This window comes from Ursus americanus, chromosome 14 (assembly GCF_024610735.1).
Source record: "Ursus americanus isolate L20-20 chromosome 14, mUrsAme1.1.p, whole genome shotgun sequence".
Lineage (NCBI taxonomy): Eukaryota > Metazoa > Chordata > Mammalia > Carnivora > Ursidae > Ursus > Ursus americanus.
Genome location: NC_142140.1, coordinates 48047498 through 48067611, shown reverse-complemented (window position 1 = coordinate 48067611; position 20114 = coordinate 48047498). Strand labels below are relative to the sequence as shown.

At 38.5% G+C, this 20114-nt stretch overlaps 1 protein-coding gene across 1 annotated transcript; it reads left to right on the top strand.

Annotated features, from left to right (window-relative positions):
• The first annotated feature begins 10901 nt into the window (after positions 1–10901).
• On the top strand, positions 10902–11870 carry LOC123796211 (olfactory receptor 7A17-like). The gene has a single exon (XM_045803630.1). The coding sequence runs from the start codon at positions 10902–10904 to the stop codon at positions 11868–11870; it is 969 nt and encodes a 322-aa protein (XP_045659586.1).
• The last annotated feature ends 8244 nt before the right edge of the window (positions 11871–20114 follow it).

Below are 20114 nucleotides of genomic sequence, written 5' to 3'. Positions count from 1 at the left end.
TTGTACGGCTCAAGCTTCAGAGCCAGGAACTGTCATTCCTCTATCAGGCTGTGAAAGTAGAATAGGTTCCTTTTATTTATTTCCTGGCATTTCCATTTGTTTGAATTCAACTTCTCCATGCATTTAAGTAACTCACTTTATTAGGCTTCTGCTCTGTCTGATATACAGACAGTTTTCCTCTTTGTCCATTTCCTACTTTTTCGAAGATTTTTCCAGCCTTGAACAAAAATATTTGGAGATTCCCATTTATGTCATAGGTTACTGTGATTTTCATAAGAGTACTTTCTACTCAAAGAACATATATCACCCCAAGTAATTTTCTCTTATTTTACTAAAAGGATAGTCATGAGTCGTAGTATTTATTAAGAAGAAACTAGTTTGGACTATGGACTCTGAGAAACAAACTGAGGGCTTCAGAGGGGAGGGGGCGGGGGGAATGGGATAGACTGGTGATGGGTAGTAAGGAGGGCACATATTGCATGGTGCACTGGGTGTTATACGCAACTAATGAATCATCGAACTTTACATCAGAAATCAGGTATGTACTGTATGGTGACTAACATAATATAATAAAAAAATTTAAAAAAATAAAAAGAAAAAAGAAAAAAAGAAGAAACTAGTTTGATAATGAAGGACATTTATATAATTTTACATTAAAGGAAAATATGAGATCCCAGTTTTTTCACTTTTGTCTACATCAATACTTTGTACCTCACTGCCTTCACTGCTCATCCTGACAATGTAGACTAACTTATAGTCTTTCCTATAGGTAGTGACTGAGTTTCACTCTCCTTATTAGGATCATGTCCTTAATGCAGTTGTGTCCACTGTACCTACCACACTAATTGGCAAAATTATTACCAAGTACAACTCTCCAAGTGGAGCCTACATAGAAATTTGTATTAGAATAAATATATTAATTTCATATGGCCTTTGAGCCAGGGAAGATCTTAAATAGAATGAAGGAAACTTGAAATTGTAATTTGTATTACAGAACAAAATATTCCATTTTATGTTGTCCATCTACTCATTGAATGTGGAGTTTGATGTCCACGTAGAAGAGTTGGGTTTTCCCCACTCGGGTAGAAGAATTGGTTGGCATATTCATGGTATTTTACTGAATCGTCTTCTGCTTTCTGCTGCATAGAAATAAGACTCTATCCTCTGCTCCAAATAAAATATCTCCTCTTTTCTAAACTTTGTCATAACCAGGAAATGGGCAATGATTGAACAACGTCAATATCATCCATTCTATATCATCCATATATATCCTCAGGATCAAAGATGACTCGTTAGAGAGATTGAATTCCTGTTCAGTCATGTGATTCGGGTCACATCTTTTGTGCAAGAGGCATGTCCTTCCAGCCTCTCTTGGTTACCTGGAAGGAATCCTAAGACTGTCTTTATTACAGTCCTCTGAAATAAACGTGTAGAAGCACTTTGTTGAGTCCAAAGAAGATGTGCAAGTTTAGGAGTGTGAGTACGTTTACGTGTGTGTACATTTGTATTCATCTTTCTCTCAAATAAACACATTCACCCACATTTATGTAGACACGCAGAGACTTATTTACATCTCATCTATTGTGTTGAAAGAAAACCTGAAAGTTGGAGGGGATACATATTAAAGGATAAAAATTTGAATCAACATAAAAGAGAAAGAATGTAGAATTTTGACACAAACAATTAAAATAGAATGGGTGACCTTTATCTTATTTTACTATGCAAACATATTTTTTCTTTTTTAATTTTTTAAATTTATATTCAATTAATTAACATATGTTGTGTCATTTGTTTTGGGGTACAGATCTGTGATTCATCAGTCTTATATAATACACAATGCTCATTACGGCACGGCCACACCACCCTGAACATGCCCAATCCTGTCGGATCTCAGAAGCTTAGCAGAGCCTGATTAGTACTTGGATGGGAGACCTTAATTTTAATAAGGCATTTTTTAAAAATCTCAGCTCTTCAAAGGTCTCAGAGCCAAAACCACATTTGCATTTATTCAGTGGGAAATCACTGTCCAGCTAATGGGGCAGAATATGTCCAAACTAAAGCTAATTTTCCCCTTCCATTTTGGTGGGATTTCAATACCAAATGCCTTTCCTGAAGGGAAGTTCACTGAATGAGTTGAAACGTTCAAACTCCATTTCTACAAACAATATTTTTTCTGAACAAATGTCTGTATTTGATTCCTGCTTTAACAAATGACCACATGAGTGGCTTAAAACAAAGATTTATCCTATGTTTCTAGAAAATCAGAAGCCTGAAATGGGTCTCATTGGACTAAAATTAAGAGGTCTGCAGAGCTGCAATCTTTCTAGACACTCCGGAGGAGAATTCACTCCCTTTCCTATTTCACTTTTCAGTGGCTATTTGCCTTTCTTGTCTCATGGCCCTTTTCCACCCTCAAAGCACACAGCCCAGAGTCTGAAAATGTCTCTCAGATTCCAATTCTTTGTTCTCCCTCTTCCACATGCAGAGTTCCACTGTGATTCCGCTAGTTCCATCTGGATAATCGAGGCTAATCTTTTTATATCAAGATCACCGATTAGCAGCCTTATTCCATCTACTAGCTGAATTCCCCTTGCTCTGCAAATAAACATTTTCAAAAGTTCTTTGTATTAGGTTGTGGATATCTTTTAGAAGACCTTATTCTGTCTATTATGAAGTCTTTTTCAAATATGAATTTCGTGGTGTCACTCAAGAGCCCTTATATAATAGAATTGAAGGGTGCCTGGGTGGCTCAGTCATGTGAGCATCAAACTCTTTATGTAGGCTCAGGTCATGACCTAAGGGTCCTGGGATCAAAAACTGCATCAGGCTTTGTGCTCAGCTAAGAATCTGCTGGAGATGTCTCCCTCACCCTCTCCCTCCACTCCTTCCCTACTGTCCCTCTCCCTAAAATATTTTTAAATTAAAATTAAAAAGAATTGAACACAGAATTTATCAACACCTATAGAGTTATGGGAAAAACTTTTCTTTCAAAATTATAAACACAGAAGAATCCTAGTGGAGAAGACCTAAAGATAACTACGTGTGATTCTAAAACAGGTAGACAGCCTTGTTCTCAAACTGTGCCCCACAGACCAGGACCTGTAGCATCAACATCACCTGGGAGCTTATTAGAAATGCAGAGTCCCTGGGCACTGGACACGTGATGAATCAGAATTTGCATTTTAACTCCAAATGTTGGTGATTTGTATGCACAACAAAAGGAGACAAATGCTGGTCTAGAATCATATTTCTCACCTTCTAACTGTTGATGCTTGTAGCTGGATAAATATTTGTGTCGGGTGCTGTCTCAATGACTATAAATGTTTAGTTGCATTCCTTCAAACATGGCCCCAAATATCCTCAAAGACAATATCATGCCTGGATGAGAACCACTGTGCCCGTGTTTGAGAACTGGAATCATAGTGACAGCATTCCAGTTAAGGCTTCAACCATGGAACACTACATCAAAAGCTAATGATGTACTGTATGGTGACTCACATATCATAATAAAAAATTAAATAAAAAAAACAAAAAGAAAGGCTTCAACTAGTACTACAGTTATAACTATGATTTTGTGATTTATACTAAAAAAATATAGATTTGGTCTTCATCCCCATTTCTGGCAGAGTTTCTCAAACTTTGAATTTCCTAAGTGATGAGAGCCATAAAGATGTCTTTTGTTAAGTTAACGAGGTGACTTTGGGAAAGCACCTAAGGAGAGAGGCTGCTTGCCAGGGGACAAACCATGTGGTTAGAGGACTAGAATGTTAGGACCCACCCCCTGACCTCTTGGGATGGGAAAGGGGCTAGAGATGGTGTCTAATCACCAATGGACAATGATTTAATCAATCATATCAATATCATGAAGCTTCCATAAAACCCAAAATGATGGTTCAGAGAGCTTCCAGGTTGGTGAACACATGGAGATGGTAGAGTGGCAAACCTGGAGAAGGCATGGAAGCTCCACACCCTTTCCCCATACCTTGTCCTATGCATCTCTTCCATCTGGCTTCATCCCTCCCCTGAGGCAGCACAGCTCAAGAGGGAAATCCTCAAGAGGCTGGCATAAACTTGAACACCTGCAAGCTCACCTACTGAGTCCATCATGTGACCACCTAAGATCAGACCTGAGATGAGCATGAGGATTCCTGGTAGAGAAGGTCTAGAAACAACTCTCCCTGACTCAAACACTGAACCACAGCCTTAGTACTCAAATATTGGCCCACAGACCAGGACTGGTGGCATCAGTAACAATTGGGAAGCAGTTATAATTATAGGATCTCTGAGCCTCACCCACATCCTGCCAAATCAGATCTGAATTTGAACAGGATCCTCAAGTGATTCATATACATGTTAATGTTAGAGAAGTTCTGGTCTAGAATACTGTTCTCAACTTCTCCACTGTTGACATCTGTGCTAGATAATTCTTTGTAGTGGGGGCCATCCTGTGCATTGTGGGATATGGGGCAGCATTCCTGGGCTCAAGCCAATAGGTGCCAGTAGTATGTCCCTACTTATGACAACAAGAGATTTCTCCATATCTTGTCAAGTGCTGTCTGGAGGCAAAATGGCCCCTGGTTGAGAACCACTGACCTAGAGCATGAGAACTGGACATATCTTGTTCCAGTCAAAGATCATCCTTCCCTCAGCTCATAACTAAGATAGCTCATTTCACACTTCTGAGCCCCACTTGTGCAGGTGTGGATTAAGGTTCATTATAGTACAGACCTTACAGAGTGGACTTTCGTAAATATGAAATAAAAAATCCACATAGGATTCTCAGCTCAGGGTATGGTGCATAAAACGATCTAAATATGTCATAATTAACACACTTTTTAAAATGGAGCACTAAATGACAGCTCTTAATTTGTATTATCAGCATGATTCACCTGGTTGAATAGTCGAAAGCATCATGAAGACAAGAGCACAGCACCAAAATGTTCATAGCAAATTAATGCATCCCTGTCGTTGAAGAGGGGAGTAGCATGTTTCTAGAGATATTAGGAGATCTTTTCGGCCATAACACAATACTTTGGAGGACCGTGAGACCTGGTTAAACAGATTCCTCAGTCTTAGATTTAGAGAAAACGCGATCTCCAAATAAGGATAAAATGGAAATAGAGCTCTAGAGGTCAGGCAAGAACATGGAGAAGAAGTAAGAAAAACTGCATTCACCTGACTTCTAATCTGGTCTCTGGGGAAAAGAATCGGTTGGCAAACATTTCCTTTCTGCCCAGACCAGTGGCCCACAGGGAAATAATATCCTCAGAGATGGGATAACAAAGGAAACAGTACTTAAAGAGCAGACAGAGGGAGCTGTAAATATCTCCTCCACTGCAGTCCATCGCCATGTTGCATCCTTGTGCAAAAAAGGGCATGGTTGTTGCTTTTGTGTTCCTAAGTCTGGCTGGGGGACCCATGCTTCACTGCTTCCTGCTGTCCTGTCTGTAAGCGGGCTTGAGTTTTCATCATTAAACATCCAGGGAGGAATTTGGACCCCTACACGGAGACTTTCATCTTATAGTCCCCACCCAGGTGAGTCTGAGAGCTCAACAGGAATTTCAGGAATGGATCAGAGAGAGTGGAACCTGAGAGACTTTACCTGAGGTCATCTGAGAGCCTAACCAGCCTATCCCAGAGCCAAGAAATTGCATGTGTGTTTGTTGGGTTGACTACTAAGGTTAAAAATATTGCATTTAATATATCTTAAAAAGAAGTGTTCATTGGACTCAGCAATACAGGGATCACAGTACATGGTGGGAATCAAAGTCCAGTTGGATGGGACAGAGGAAGGAATGAGGGACATAAAGTGATTCCAGTGAAATTAGAACACAATGAAGCAGTTTGCACCTAAGGGGAGCAGGAAAACAGAGTATAAAGCTTGGAAGTGTGAGCATTGGAGTGAGAGTATTTTTTAAAATTTTTCAGATGGGGTGCATTTAGTTGTTCTGTATTTATTAGAAGGATCCTATGTATGGTGACTAACATAATATAAAAAAAATAATTATTAATAAAAAAAAATAAAAAAAAATAAAGAAAAAAAATAAAGAAAAAAAAATAAAGAAAAAAAAAAAAAAAAAAAAAAAGAAGGATCCAGGCCCATGGAGGGTAATACTACCTGTGACGGCAGTTTTTGAGAGATACATTTCACAGTATCAAGTCTCCCATTGGTATTCACTAGGGGAAAAATGTACTTAATATGCAGAAAGGGATATGCCAAGGAGCATGATTTTGCAACTATTTTATTACCAAGGAGGCTGAATATATTTTTAACTTTGTTGGCCATTTACTTCAGATATACAAATTGTTTTTGCAAGTCCATTGCTTTCATGTACTGGGATCTGTGTGTTTTTATTGTGTTTTGATTGTATTCTCATAAGAAAAGAATGGCAATTTTTTCACCAGGTTTGCTGTTTGCCACTTAATCCTTGTAGTGTGTGTAGATGTATGTATGGGATCAAGTGAGAGCCTGTGTATTTTGCGTGGTCAAATCTAACAGTTGGTCACATCGTGTTCCCCTCCTTGCTTTTAAAAGTTGAAATTCTTCTGCATCCTTAGTAGTTAAGAACTGCTTTTTACACTTACTGCCATCTTATTGCATGTCTAATTGTTATTTCTACCATTTTATATTCTCGAATTACATCTTTTTTTATTTTTATTTTTTTAAATAGCAATCACCACCTGTTGTTATGTGAAACATGTTCTTTCCTCTTCAACTAAAGATCCCCTGCATCTTTTTCATAAGCATGATTTTTTATTATAATAATATTTTTTATTATATTATGTTAGTCACCATACAGTACACGATTGAGTCCATTTACGGTCACATACAATCAAATTATAACTTGAGCTACTGCTTCCTGCACTCTGTTAAAGAGTGTATTTTCCTATTCTTTGATTTCCAAGCTTTTAGCCATTTCATGCTAAATTAGAGACCCATGTTAATGTGATTTTTACTATTGTATATCTTTTCTGTAAGATGTTAGTATTAGATTATTGTTCAGTTTTGTTGGAGACAGTTATTTGAATCCACCATATTTAACATGATCTTATTTTCCCCACCATTCTCTCTATTTAATGAATTCTCATTTTCCTAAAACATGTTTCTCTACAAATGCACACCTTTGTGGACACAAAGACAGGAACAAAGCAGATGAGGCCCCTTCTCCTTTGGATCATATGTTATAATGGAGAACAGGGAACTAAGTGATCATATGACACAGGGTCTTCAAGGATAAATCATATACAAAGGAGGGTAGATTGTCACGGAACATGCCAGATTTTACAGAGTATGGTCTGGGGAGGTTTCTGAATGGCAGACAAGGAGCAGAGAAGCAGGACTGGCATGTACCCATTGGATTTTGTGTCAAACAAAGATCAAATCCCAAAGCCTAAGATAACAAAGGAAGGAATGCCACCAAGGAAAGTAGGAGAAGAACCACCTTCATCCACTCTCTGGACACATAAAAACAAGTGTGGTCAAATAAACATGACATGGGGACAGAAATGACAATTAGATCAGGGGCCTGAGGTGGACCCCACGATGAGGCCAGTGGAGCAGTCAGCAGGGCTCCCTGGACTCTGATGTAACCTCAGCACCCACACTGGCTGCCTTTTCCCTCTGCAGCCTGGTCTTCTGATGAACTCTTCATTCATACTGTTTTTCCCACATCAGCAGGCAGTTGTCATCTATTAAAACCATTCTTTTCCTTTCTGCAGTGGATTCCAATTTTTTTTATTGTACGCATTAAACATGCACTCACATTATGATCAAGCATGTATGCACCTGCAAACACACAAATCCAAATGTACATACAGACACATGTACAGAGACGACTGAACAAAGAAAATAACCATTCATATACTAACAGTAAGGAACTATGCCTTACTTTTTACATATAGGAACTCAATCTGTCAACCACCCAAGGAGGATGGATACCCTACCCCCAATATTCTAGTGAGAATATTAACATTTTAAAATGAATTGGTTGTCTTCCCAAATTCAAAGAGCTAATATGTGGTAAATACATGAATCAAAACTCATTCACTGATTCCAAAATTTTACACTTAATATCATTTAGAAAAGTCCTTTATAATTTCATCTTTTTAAAAATTTTTATTATGTCATGTTAGTCACCATACAGTACTTCATTAGTTTTTGATGTAGTGTTCCATGATTCATTTTTGCATATAACACAATACATGCCCTCCTTAATACCCATCACCTGGTTACACCATCCTTCCACCCCCCTCCCCTCTGAAACCCTCAGTTTGTTTCCTGGAGTCCATATTCTCTCATGGTTCATCTCCTCCTCTGTTTCACACTTTCATTTTTCCCTTCCTTCTCTTAATGTCCTCTATGCTTTTCTTATGTTCCACATATAAGTGAAACCATATGATGATTGTCTTTCTCTGCTTGACTTATTTCACTTAGCATAATCTCCTCCAGTTCCATCCATGTTGATGCAAATGGTGGGTATTCATCCTTTCTGATGGCTGAGTAATAGCCATTGTATATATGGACCACATCTTCTTTACCCATTCATCTGTTGAAGGGCATCTCAGCTCCTTCCACAGTTTGACTATTGTGGACATTGCTGCTATGAATATTAGTGTGCATTTGGCCCTTCTTTTTACTACATCTGTATCTTTGTGGTAAATAACCTAGTAGTGCAGTTGCTGGTCTAGAAGGCATATTGGAGAAAATTGTAGCTGAGAACTTCCCTAATCTGGGAAAGGAAACAAGCATTCGTGTCCAAGAGGCAGAAAGGATCCCTCCCAAGATCAATGAGAACAGACTGACTCCATAACATATAATAGTACAGTTCACAAATCTTAGATCAAAGGAAACAAGCTCAAAAGTAGCAAGGGGGAAGAGACTTCTTACACACAGAGGGGGGAGCATCAGAATAACATCAGACCTGTCCACAGAGACCTGGCAAGCCAGAAAGGGCTGGCAAGACATATTCATGATATTAAATGAGAAGAACATGCAGCGAAGAACACTTTAACCATCAAGGCTGTCATTCAGAATGGATGGAGAGACAAGGAGCTTCCAAGACTGGCAGAAACTGAGAGAATATGTGACCACCAAGCCAGCCCTGCAAGAAATATTAAGGGGGGTTCTATAAAAGGAGCAAGAATCCAAGGGTTATATAGACCAGAAATTTACAGAGACAATCTATAGAAACAAGGACTTCACAGGGAACATGATGGCAATAAAATCATATCTTTCAATAATCACTCTCAACGTGAATGGCCTTAATGATCCCATGGAATGCCACAGGGTTGCAGATTGGATAAAAAGACAAAACCCATCCATTTGCTGTCTATAAGAGACTCATTCTGAACCTAAAGTTACATCCAGACTGAAAGTGAGGGTATAGAGTACCATTTTTCATGACAATGGACCTCAAAAGAAAGCTGGGGTAGCCATTCTCGTATCAGACAAATTAGATTTTAAGCTAAAGAGTGCAGTTAGAGATATATCATTCTTAAAGAGTCTATCCAACAAGAGGGTCTAACAATTATAAATACCTATGTCCCCAACATAGGAGCAGCCGGCTACATAAGCCAACTCTTAGCCAAAATAAAGAGACATATTGATAATAATATGTTAATAGTAGGAGACCTCAGCACTCCACTCTCAGCAATAGAGAGATCATCTAAACAGAAAATCAACAGAGAAACAAGAGCTTTGAATGATGCACTGGACCAGCTGGACCTCATAGATATATACAGAGCATTCCACCCTAAAACAACAGAATACTCATTCTTCTTAAATGTACAATATAATCTTGATAAATCCCCACTATTTTTGTACATTGTGTATTTCCTTTTGTCCATTATGGAATTGTTCCTTTTACTCATATTTCTAGTGGATGTTCATACATTAAGGTGTCTTGTCACCATAAATATATCACTCTTCGCTTTTGAAGTATTGGTTTATACTGCTTTATTAATTATTCTGAGCATCACAGAGATATACCTAGGGTTAGAATTCAGCCAGAACCAGGGAAGCTTTCTCGTCATCAGGATCTCTCAGGGACCCCCTGGGCTTGTTAGACCTTTCTCCCCCATCTTCCTTTTCTCTGTCACCTGTTAGTTTTTTATACTTCTATAAATACAGGCCAAAATAGTCATATTAAAATGGAACACCAAGTTCCAGGTTCATGGCAGTCTTACCACCTAGAATTTGTGTACTTTTCTATATTTGTTAGGGTAATGATAATTTGATGTTGAGAGATTAACTAATATCATTTCTTTTCTAAATATTGTAGCTGGAGGTGAGAAGAGCTTGGTAGTCACATGGCCCCAGGAATCCGTAGTGTTCCAATATTGGACTCTTAAAATACAGACACCGGGATGCTAACCAATACTTGGAAATAAAGAATGGATCCATTTTTATTGACAGGATTCCATGGACACAAATTAATGAAGTGCAAGGAACACCATGTGAATGAAGAACTCCCTGTATCTTGAAGTCTCAGCTGCAGCGGGGAGGCCACCTCATTCCTCAACCTTCCCTGACACCACCTCTCATCACTCTCTGTCTTGTTGGTCTCCTGACCACACTGGCTCCATTTTTCATCCTGGATATCCATTAAATACAACTGCCTTCCTCTGGGACTCTCCACTGGCTCTTTCTCCTGCAGGGTACACATGTCCGCAAATCAACTTGTGTCTCCCTTGCAGATTTCCCTGAAGTCTCTCTTCAAATGTCACCTTGTATTTAGGTCTTCCTGAACTCCCAGTAAAGATAATACCACATTCACTTTCTTTTATGCCTGCATTGGTTTCCCACATGTCATTGTAATTATACCTTTTCTGCCATGTGACTAATGTCCATTTGTGTTAAAAATTAATCATTTTTTATAATTTCTAGTCATCACCACCACCACATGGGAGCAGGCAATGATACCCACATTTCAGGATTTCTTCTTCTGGGATTATCAAATGATGAAGAACTGCAGCCCCTCATATTTGCGGTTTTCCTCTCCATGTACCTGATAACGGTGTTTGGAAACCTACTCATCATCCTGGCCGTCAGCTCTGACTCCCACCTCCATACTGCCATGTACTTCCTCCTGGCCAACTTGTCCTTTGTTGACATCTGTTTCACCTCCACCACCGTCCCCAAGATGCTGGTGAATATACAGACACACAGCAAAGTTATAACCTATACAGGATGCATCAGCCAGATCTGCTTTTCAGTACTCTTTGCAGGCTGGGATGACTTTCTCCTGGCTTTGATGGCCTATGACCGGTTTGTGGCCATCTGCCACCCCCTGCACTACAGGGTCATCATGAACCCCCGGCTCTGTGGACTGCTGATTCTGGTGTCCTGGATCATGAGTGCCCTGAATTCCTTATTACAAAGCTTAATGGTATTGCAGTCGTCCTTCTGTACAGACTTGGAAATCCCCCACTTTTTCTGTGAACTCAATCAAATGATCCAACTTGCCTGTTCTGATACCTTTCTTAATGACACAGTGCTGTATGTTTCAATTGTGTTGCTGGCTGGTGGCCCCCTTGCTGGGATCCTTTGTTCATACTCTAAGATTATTTCCTCCATATGTAGAATCTCATCAGCTGAGGGCAAGTACAAAGCATTTTCCACCTGTACATCTCACCTCTCAGTTGTCTCCTTATTTTATTGTACAGTCCTCGGTGTGTATCTTATCTCTGCTTCTACCCAGAGCTCCCACTCAAGTGCAGTGGCCTCAGTGATGTACACGGTGGTCACTCCCATGCTGAACCCCTTCATCTACAGCCTGAAAAACAGAGACATACAGGGTGCTCTAAAAAGATTTTGCAAGAGGGCAACTATAAAAGGGACAATTGTCCTGGTAGTGAAAAAGTGCCCTTGACTGCAGGATTCAAGGACATGGTTTTTGATCATTGTGAAGTAAGATTTGCTCCTATGTATTTCCAGAAATCTCCATTTATTAGAATTCCACTTCTCTATACAATTTTCCAAAAATCCACTTATTAAGCTTTCTGCTCTGTCTGATATATATATTTTTTTATACATTTCCACAGTTCTTCCCAACTTTGAATCAGAAATATTCGAAAATGTACATATTTTTACAGGACCACTTTGATTTCTTAAAAAATGTTTTATTTTCAAAAGACATATATCATGCCAAGTAAAATTTCCCTAGACTTCCTGAAGGGAATAATCATGAGTTGTATTACTCATATGGATGAAGCTACACTTGGCATTTAAGGCCATTTATATAATTTCATCATAGAGGAAAACATGAAATCACTGTTTCCAGGTTGGCTGTATTGTCATTCTTTTTTACTCCTTCACTGCTCTTTTGGATAACATAGACTTTATCATCGTCCCTTTTAAGCCTAGCCTATGGATCATGATGCCATAGGCTAAGAATTTCCCTGACAGTCACCTGGGCCCAAGATACTTGTGAATCAAACCTGAGCCAATGTTATGGATAAACTATCCCTTTTGATTATTATTACTATTGCTGTTGATAATGAGTTAAAATATAATCGACATCATGTTGCATTAATTTCATGTGCATAATGTGATGACTCAATAGTTGTTTATATTGCAGTGTGATCAGAACAAGTTCAGTTATCAGCCATCTCAATATATACTTACAAACTTTCTCTTATGATGACAGTTGTCAAGATCCCCTCTTCTAGCTACTTTCAAGTCTACAATGCAGTTTTGTTAGCAAGAGTCACCATGCTGGACATGACACCCCCTGACTTACTCACTTTATAAGTGGAAATTTGTACATTTTCACACTTTCGCCAATGTCACCCACTCCCCATGCCCTAGCTCAGGCTACTGCCAATTTGTTCTGAATATCCACAAGCTTGGTCTGGTTTTGTTCTTGTTTTCAAGATTCCACACATAAATGGGATCATATGGTATTTATCTTCCTCTGTGTGACTTATTTCTTTATTTGTTTTTGTTTTGTTTTGTAGAGATGAGGCCTTTATTTTTTAAAGAGTATTTTTATTTTATTTTATTTATGTTTTATTATGTTCAATTAGCCAACTTACAGTACATCATTAGTTTTTGATGTAGTGCTCAATGATTCATTAGTTGCATATCACACCCAGTTCTCATCACCACACGTGCCCTCCTTAATACCAATCACCTGACTACCCTGTCCCCCAACACCCTCCTTCTGTAACCCTGTTTGTTTCCCAGAGTCCAGAGTCTCTCATGGTTTGTCTCCCTCTCTGATTTCTTCCCATTCAGTTTTCGCTTCCTTCCCCTGTGGTCTTCCACATTATTCCTTATGTTCCATATATGAGTGAAACCATATGATAATTGTCTTTCTCTGCTTGACTTATTTCACTTAGCATAATCCCCTCCAGTTTCATCCATGTCGTTTTCAGAAGTTAAGTATGCATCCGTTCTGATGGCTGAGTAGTATTCCATTGTATATATGAACCACATCTTCTCTATCCATTCGTCTGTTGAAGGACATCTTGGAAACACTTTGGCTAATGCGGACATTGCTGCTGTGAACATTGGGGTGCATGTGACCCTTCATTTCACTACATCTGTATCTTTGGGGTAAATATCCAGTAGTGCAATTGCTAGGTCATAGGATAGCTCTGTTTTTCACTTTTTGAAGAACCTCCATACTGTTTTCCAGAGTGGCTCTACCAGTTTGCATTCCCACCAACAGTATAAGAGGGTTCCCCTTTCTCCACAACCTCGCCAACATTTATTGTCTCCTGTCTTGTTAATTTTTGCCATTCTAACTGGTGTAACGTGGTATCTCAATGTGGCTTTGATTTGTATTTGTCTGACTTATTTCCCTGAGCATAAAGCCTCAAGGTCCATCCTTGTTGTCATGATTGTCAACATTTCTTTCATCTTTATGGATAAATAACATTCTATTCTATTCTAATAGAATATTCTTTTTTATTCTCTCCTCTCTCTCTCTCTCTCTCTCTCTCTCTCTCTCCACACACACACACACACACACACACACACACATATATATATATAATATATATATGTTTATTTTAATTACAGCATAGTTAACACACAGTGTTACTTTAGTTTCATTTGTGCAATATAGTGATTCAATACTTCCATACAGCACCTGGTACAGCACACTTACTTTATCCATTCATCCACTGATGAATATAGGTTGTTTCCATGTCTCAGCTATTGTAATACCGCCACCATGAAATGGTGGTGTGCATATCTTTTTGAATTTCTGTATTCGTTTTCTTAAGATAAATGATCAGAAGGAGAATTGCTGGATCATAGAGCATTTATATTTTTAATGTTTCAAGGAAATTTTATACTGTTTTTCACAGTGTCTGCCCCAATTTACATCCCCACCAACAGTGCATGGGATACCCTTTTCGCCACATCCTCAACAACACTTATTCTTTTTTGTCTTTTTGATACTGACCATTCCAAGAGGAGTGAGGTGATACCTCATTGTGCTTCTGATTTGCATTTCCCTGATGACTAGTGATGTTGAGCATCTTTTCATGAACCTGTTGGCCATCTGTGTATCTTCATTGGAAAAATGTCTATTCAGATCCTCTGCTCATTGTTTAATCAGATTGTTTGTTTGCTTGTTGCTATTGAGTTGTATGAATTCTTCACATATTTGGAATATTTACCCCTTATCAGATATATGATTTGCAAATATCCTCTGCCATTCAGGATTTTCCCTTTGCATTTTGTTGATGGTTTTCTTTGGTGTGCAGAAGTTTTTAGTTTGAGGTCTATCTTGTTTATTTTTTGCTTTTGTTCCCTTGTTTTTGGTGTCAAATTCCAAAACTCATTGTCAAGACCAATAAGTTTTCTTCTAGAAGTTTTATGGCTTTGGGTCTTACATTCAAGTCTTTAATCCATTTTGAGTTAATTTTTGCCTATGGTATAAGATAGTGGTCCAGCTGCATTCTTTTGCATGTGGCTGTCCAGTTTACCCAACAACATTTATTGAAGAGACTTTTCCTTCCTTGTTATAGATTTTTGCTTCCTTGTCATGAAGTAATTAACCACATCGTTGTGGCTTTATTTCTGGGCTCTATATTATGTTCCATTGATCTGTGTGTTTTTTATGTCAATATCATGCTGTTTTGGTTACCATAGCTTTGTAATACTGTTCAACATCAGGGAGGATGATGCTTCCAGTTTTGCTCTTCTTTCTCAAGATTGCTTTAGCTATTCAGGTCTTTGCAATTTCATAAAAATTGTAGGAGTGTTTGTTCTATTTCACTAAAATATGCCACTGGAATTTTGACAGGGATTACACTGAATCCACAAATGCTTTGGGTAGTATGGGCATTTTAACAGTATTAATTCTTTCAATCAATGAGGATGGAATATCTTTCCATTTCTTTGTGTCATCTTCAGTTTCTTTCAGCAATGTCATAGTTTTCAATGTACAAGTGTTTAGCCTCCTTGTTTAAACTTATTCTTAGGTATTTTATTATTTTTAAAAATATTTTATTTATTTATTTGAGGGAGAAATAATGAGAGAGAGCATGAGCAGGGGGGATAGTGGAAAAAGAGGCTCTCTGCTGAGCAGGGAGCCTGACATGGGGCTCGATCCCAGGATGGTGGGATCACGACCTGAGCCAAAGGTAGATGCTTAACCAAATGAGCCACCCAGGTGCCCATATTCTCACGTATTTTATTCTTGTTGATGCAGTTGTAAATGGGATTGTTTTCTTAATTTCTCTTTCTGAGAGCTTGTGATTAGTATATACAAATGCAACCGATTGTTTTGTATATTGACTTTATATCATGGTGAATGTATTGATTAGTTATAACAGATTTTTTCTTTTAAACAATTCATTAAAGTGCATTGACATACAAGAAAGTAAACAGATTTAAAATGCAAAATTTTCTGAATTCAAGGAATCATATGAAAATTAAGAGTACATTAAGCATGAGTCCATTTATATATAATGAAGAAACTACGCAAAAGCATTAAATCTTTGTTATATAATTGTAAAAAGTGTAACCAACTTGAAACCTCTGTTTCCTTATTTCTAATGGGGATGTGAGATATGAACCTAATTCAGGAGGATGTTGTTAGGAATAAATACAGTATTTGGAATTATTTGCTGAGTCCAAGAAGTCTTTCATGGGTATGGGATGTATGCATATATATGTATGTGTTCATTTGTGCCTTACTTCCTACAAATATACTCTTACACATATATATAACACATACTCAATAATCCCATCTTTTATGTTGAAAGGAAATTTGAAAAAAATTTGGAGAGGCTAGGAATCAAAAGAGTAAATGTTTGAATTAGCATGAAATTAAGAGAATATAGATATTTAGACACAAAGACTTAAATTAGAATGGGCAAACTTAATTTTAGTAATGAATTACTGTTTTTAATCTTAATGCACAAAGGGCTCAAAGTCAGAATTTATATTTTAAAAATATATATTTAAAGCTAAAATCACAGGGTGCCTGGCTGGCTCAATCAGTGGAACGAGCAGCTCCTTTTTTTTTTTTAAAGATTTTATTTTTAAGTGACCTCTACACCCAACATGGGTCTCAAACTCACAATCATGAGAACAAGAGTCATGCGCTCCACAAACTAGGCCAGCGGAGCACACAATTCTTGATCTTGGGGTCATGAGTTCCAGTCCCATGTTAGGCACAAAGATTACCCTAAAAATAAATAAATGGGGCACTTGGATGGCTCAGTCAGTTAAGGGTCTGACTTACTTTCAGTTCAGATCATGAACTCAGGGTCCTGGATTCGAGTACAACATTGAGCTCCATGCTCAGTGGGGAGTCTACTTGAGGTTTCTCTCTCCCTCTCCCTGTGACTCTCCCCTCCTCACCCATATGTGCATATACTCTCTCTCTAAAATAAATAATCTTAAATAAATAAATAAATAAATAAATAAATAAATAAATCAGTCACATGTATATTTTAGCAATAGGAAATTCTCTTTTTCCATTCCATTTCAACAATGGAGTAGAAGCTCCATATTGACTTTATTATTATTTTTCTTCCAGTTAATCTTGGATATCAACACAAAATGCCCTTAACCAAGAGCAGAGAAATAAATTAATTGAGAGACCAGAAATCACTCTCCTCTTGGATAAATGTCTATATAACACTCCTATTTCTGCTATAACAAATTACCACACTAGAGGCTTCAAAGAAACAAATCTATGCTCTTACTGTGTTGGAGGTCAGAAGTCTGAAAGAAGTCTCAGTGGGCTAAAAACAAGATTTCTCAGGGCTTGATTCCTTCTGGATGCTACAGGAGAATCCCTTTTCTTTCCTATTGTAGATTCTAGTGACAACAAGTATTCTCTGGCTCATTGCCCTTTCTCCATCTTCAAAGCCAATGATGTGGCATCTTCACATCTCTCTATATCCAACTATTTTACTTAATTCTCATCACCCAATTACCATATCACCCCATCCACCTTCCCTCCAGCAACCCTCAGTTTATATCCTACAGTTAAGTCTCTCATGATTTTTCTCCTTCTTGATTTATTCCCCTTCAGTTTTCCCTCCCTTCCCCTATGATCCTCTGCTCTGTTTCTTATATTCAACATATGAGTGAAACCACTTCATAATTGTCTTTCTCTGATTGACTTCTTTCGCTCAGCATAATACCCTCCAGTTCCATGCACATTGATGTAAGTGCTAACTAATCATTTTTTCTGATGGCTGAGTAATATTCCATTGTATTTAGGACCCGCATTTTCTTTATCCATTCATCTGTTGAAGGATATCATGGCTCTTTCCACAGTTTGGCTATTGTGGACATCATTGCTATGAACTTTGGGGAGCAGATGCCCCTTTGGATCACTACATTTTTATCTTTGGGGTAAATACGTAGTATTGCAATTGTTGGGTCATAGGGAAGCTCTATTTTTAACTTCTTGGGGAACTTCCATACTGTTTTCCAGAGGGGTTGTACCAGCTTGAATTCCTACCAACATTAAAAGAGGGTTCCCCTTTCTCCACATCCTCACCACCATTTGTTGTTTACTGCCTTGTTAATTTTATGGATTGGAAGAATAAACATTGTTTAAATTTCTATGCCACTGGAGTGCCTGGGTGGCTCTGTCAGTTAAGTGTCTGCCTTCAGCTCAGGTCATGATCCCAGGGTTCTGGGATCAAGCCCCAAGTCAAGCTCCCTGCTCAGCGGGAAGTCTGCTTCTCCCTCTCACTCTCCATCTGTGCTCACTCTCTCTCTCTCACAAATAAATAAATAAAATCTTAAAAAATGAAAAAATAAATACCTATGCTATCAAGAACAATCTACACATTCAATGCAATCCCTATGAAAATACCATCTATATTTTTTCACAAAGCTGGAACCAATACTCCTCAAATTTGTATGGAAGCAGAAAAGATCCTGAGCAGCCAGAGGAATGTTGAAAAAGAAAACCAAAGCTGGGAGTATCACAATGCCTGACTTCAAGCTATATTACAAAGCTATAATCATCAAGACAGCATGGCATGGGCACAAAAACAGACACATAAATCAATGGAAGAATAAAGAACCAAGAAATGGACCCTCAGTTATATGGTAAACTAATCTTTGACAAAGCAGGAAAGAATAACCAATGAAAAAAGGACGACTGTCCTTTGAAGAGACTTCTTCAACAAGTGGTGAGGGGAAAAATGGACAGTCATGTGTAGAAGAATGAAAGTGGACCATTCCCTTACACCATACACAAAAATAAACTCAAAATGGATGAAAGACCTAAATGTGAGACAGGAATCCATCAAAATCCTGGGTAAGAACACAGGCAGCAATCTTTTTGATCTTGGCCACAGCAACTTCTTGCTAGACATGTCTACAAAAGCAAGGGAAACAAATATTTTATAGTGACATTGTAACTCCTAGCACTAATCTTGTGATAGAAGTGTGAAATTCCTAATTGTTTTGTCAAGATTGTCATGAAGCCAAGGAGTGTAGTGCCCATGTTTTATATTAAAGGAACAAACTTATCATCTTTGTTGAAAAAGGGGAAAGCAACTTGCTAGAGATATCAGGGGTTGTGTCTCCACCACAAGTCAATGCTTTGAAGAACCAAGGGATCTAGTCAAGACCAATTCCTAAGGCTTCCATCCAAGTACTAACCAGGCCAGATCTGGCTTATGTTCTGAGATCAGACAAGATTGGGTGCATTCAGGGTGGTATGACCATAGACCAATTCTTAAGTCTTATACAGGAGAAGATGTTCACTCTTAAGTGGGATAAGGTGCTGGGAGTTTAGGTCTCTGAAAGGCAGAAGAAGTCATAGACAAAAAGTAAGAAAAACTGTCTTTACTTGGCTTATCTCTGCTTCTCCTAGTAACAGAAATGCAACAGGATAAATGTCCTTTCTGTCCACACAAGTGTCCCACAGGGAAATCATGTGCCTACAGGTGGGAGAAACAGAGGGAAATGATCCTAATGAGCAGACCGAACCAGCTGTAAATACTCCTCTGTTGCAGTCCCGCAGCTCAGACAACCTCGGGCTGGACAAGACCTAGTCGTCTCTTGTGCAGTCCTATGTCTGGATGGGACACTGAAGTCTGACCCATTCCTGCTCTCTTGTCTGGGGACAGAGCTTCATCCTCCATCATCTATCAACCACAGAGGTACTTTGATTTCCACGTAGAAACCTTCCTCTCAGAGACCCCATCTAGATAAGTTTTACCACCCAGTAGGGACTGCATGAGAAGGTCAAGAGAATGAAAGTCAAAGCATTTAGCTGAGGTCATCTGAGGGTGAATCCAGCCTAGCCCAGAGCTGAGAGTTTGCTGTGGCTGTTTGCTGGCTTGATTAAGGAATTTATGATTGATTCATTTATGTATATATGAAACAAATCAAAAAATGGGCAGAAGATATGAACAGACACTTTTCCAATGAAGACATACAAATGGCTAACAGACACATGAAAAAATGTTCAAAATCATTAGCCATCAAGGAAATTCAAATCAAAACCACACTGAGATACCACCTTACGCCAGTTAGAATGGCAAAAATAGACAAGGCAAGAAACAACAATTGTTGGAGAGGATGTGGAGAGAGGGGATCCCTCCTACATTGTTGGTGGGAATGCAAGTTGGTGCAGCCACTCTGGAAAACAGTGTGGAGGTCCCTTAAAAGGTTA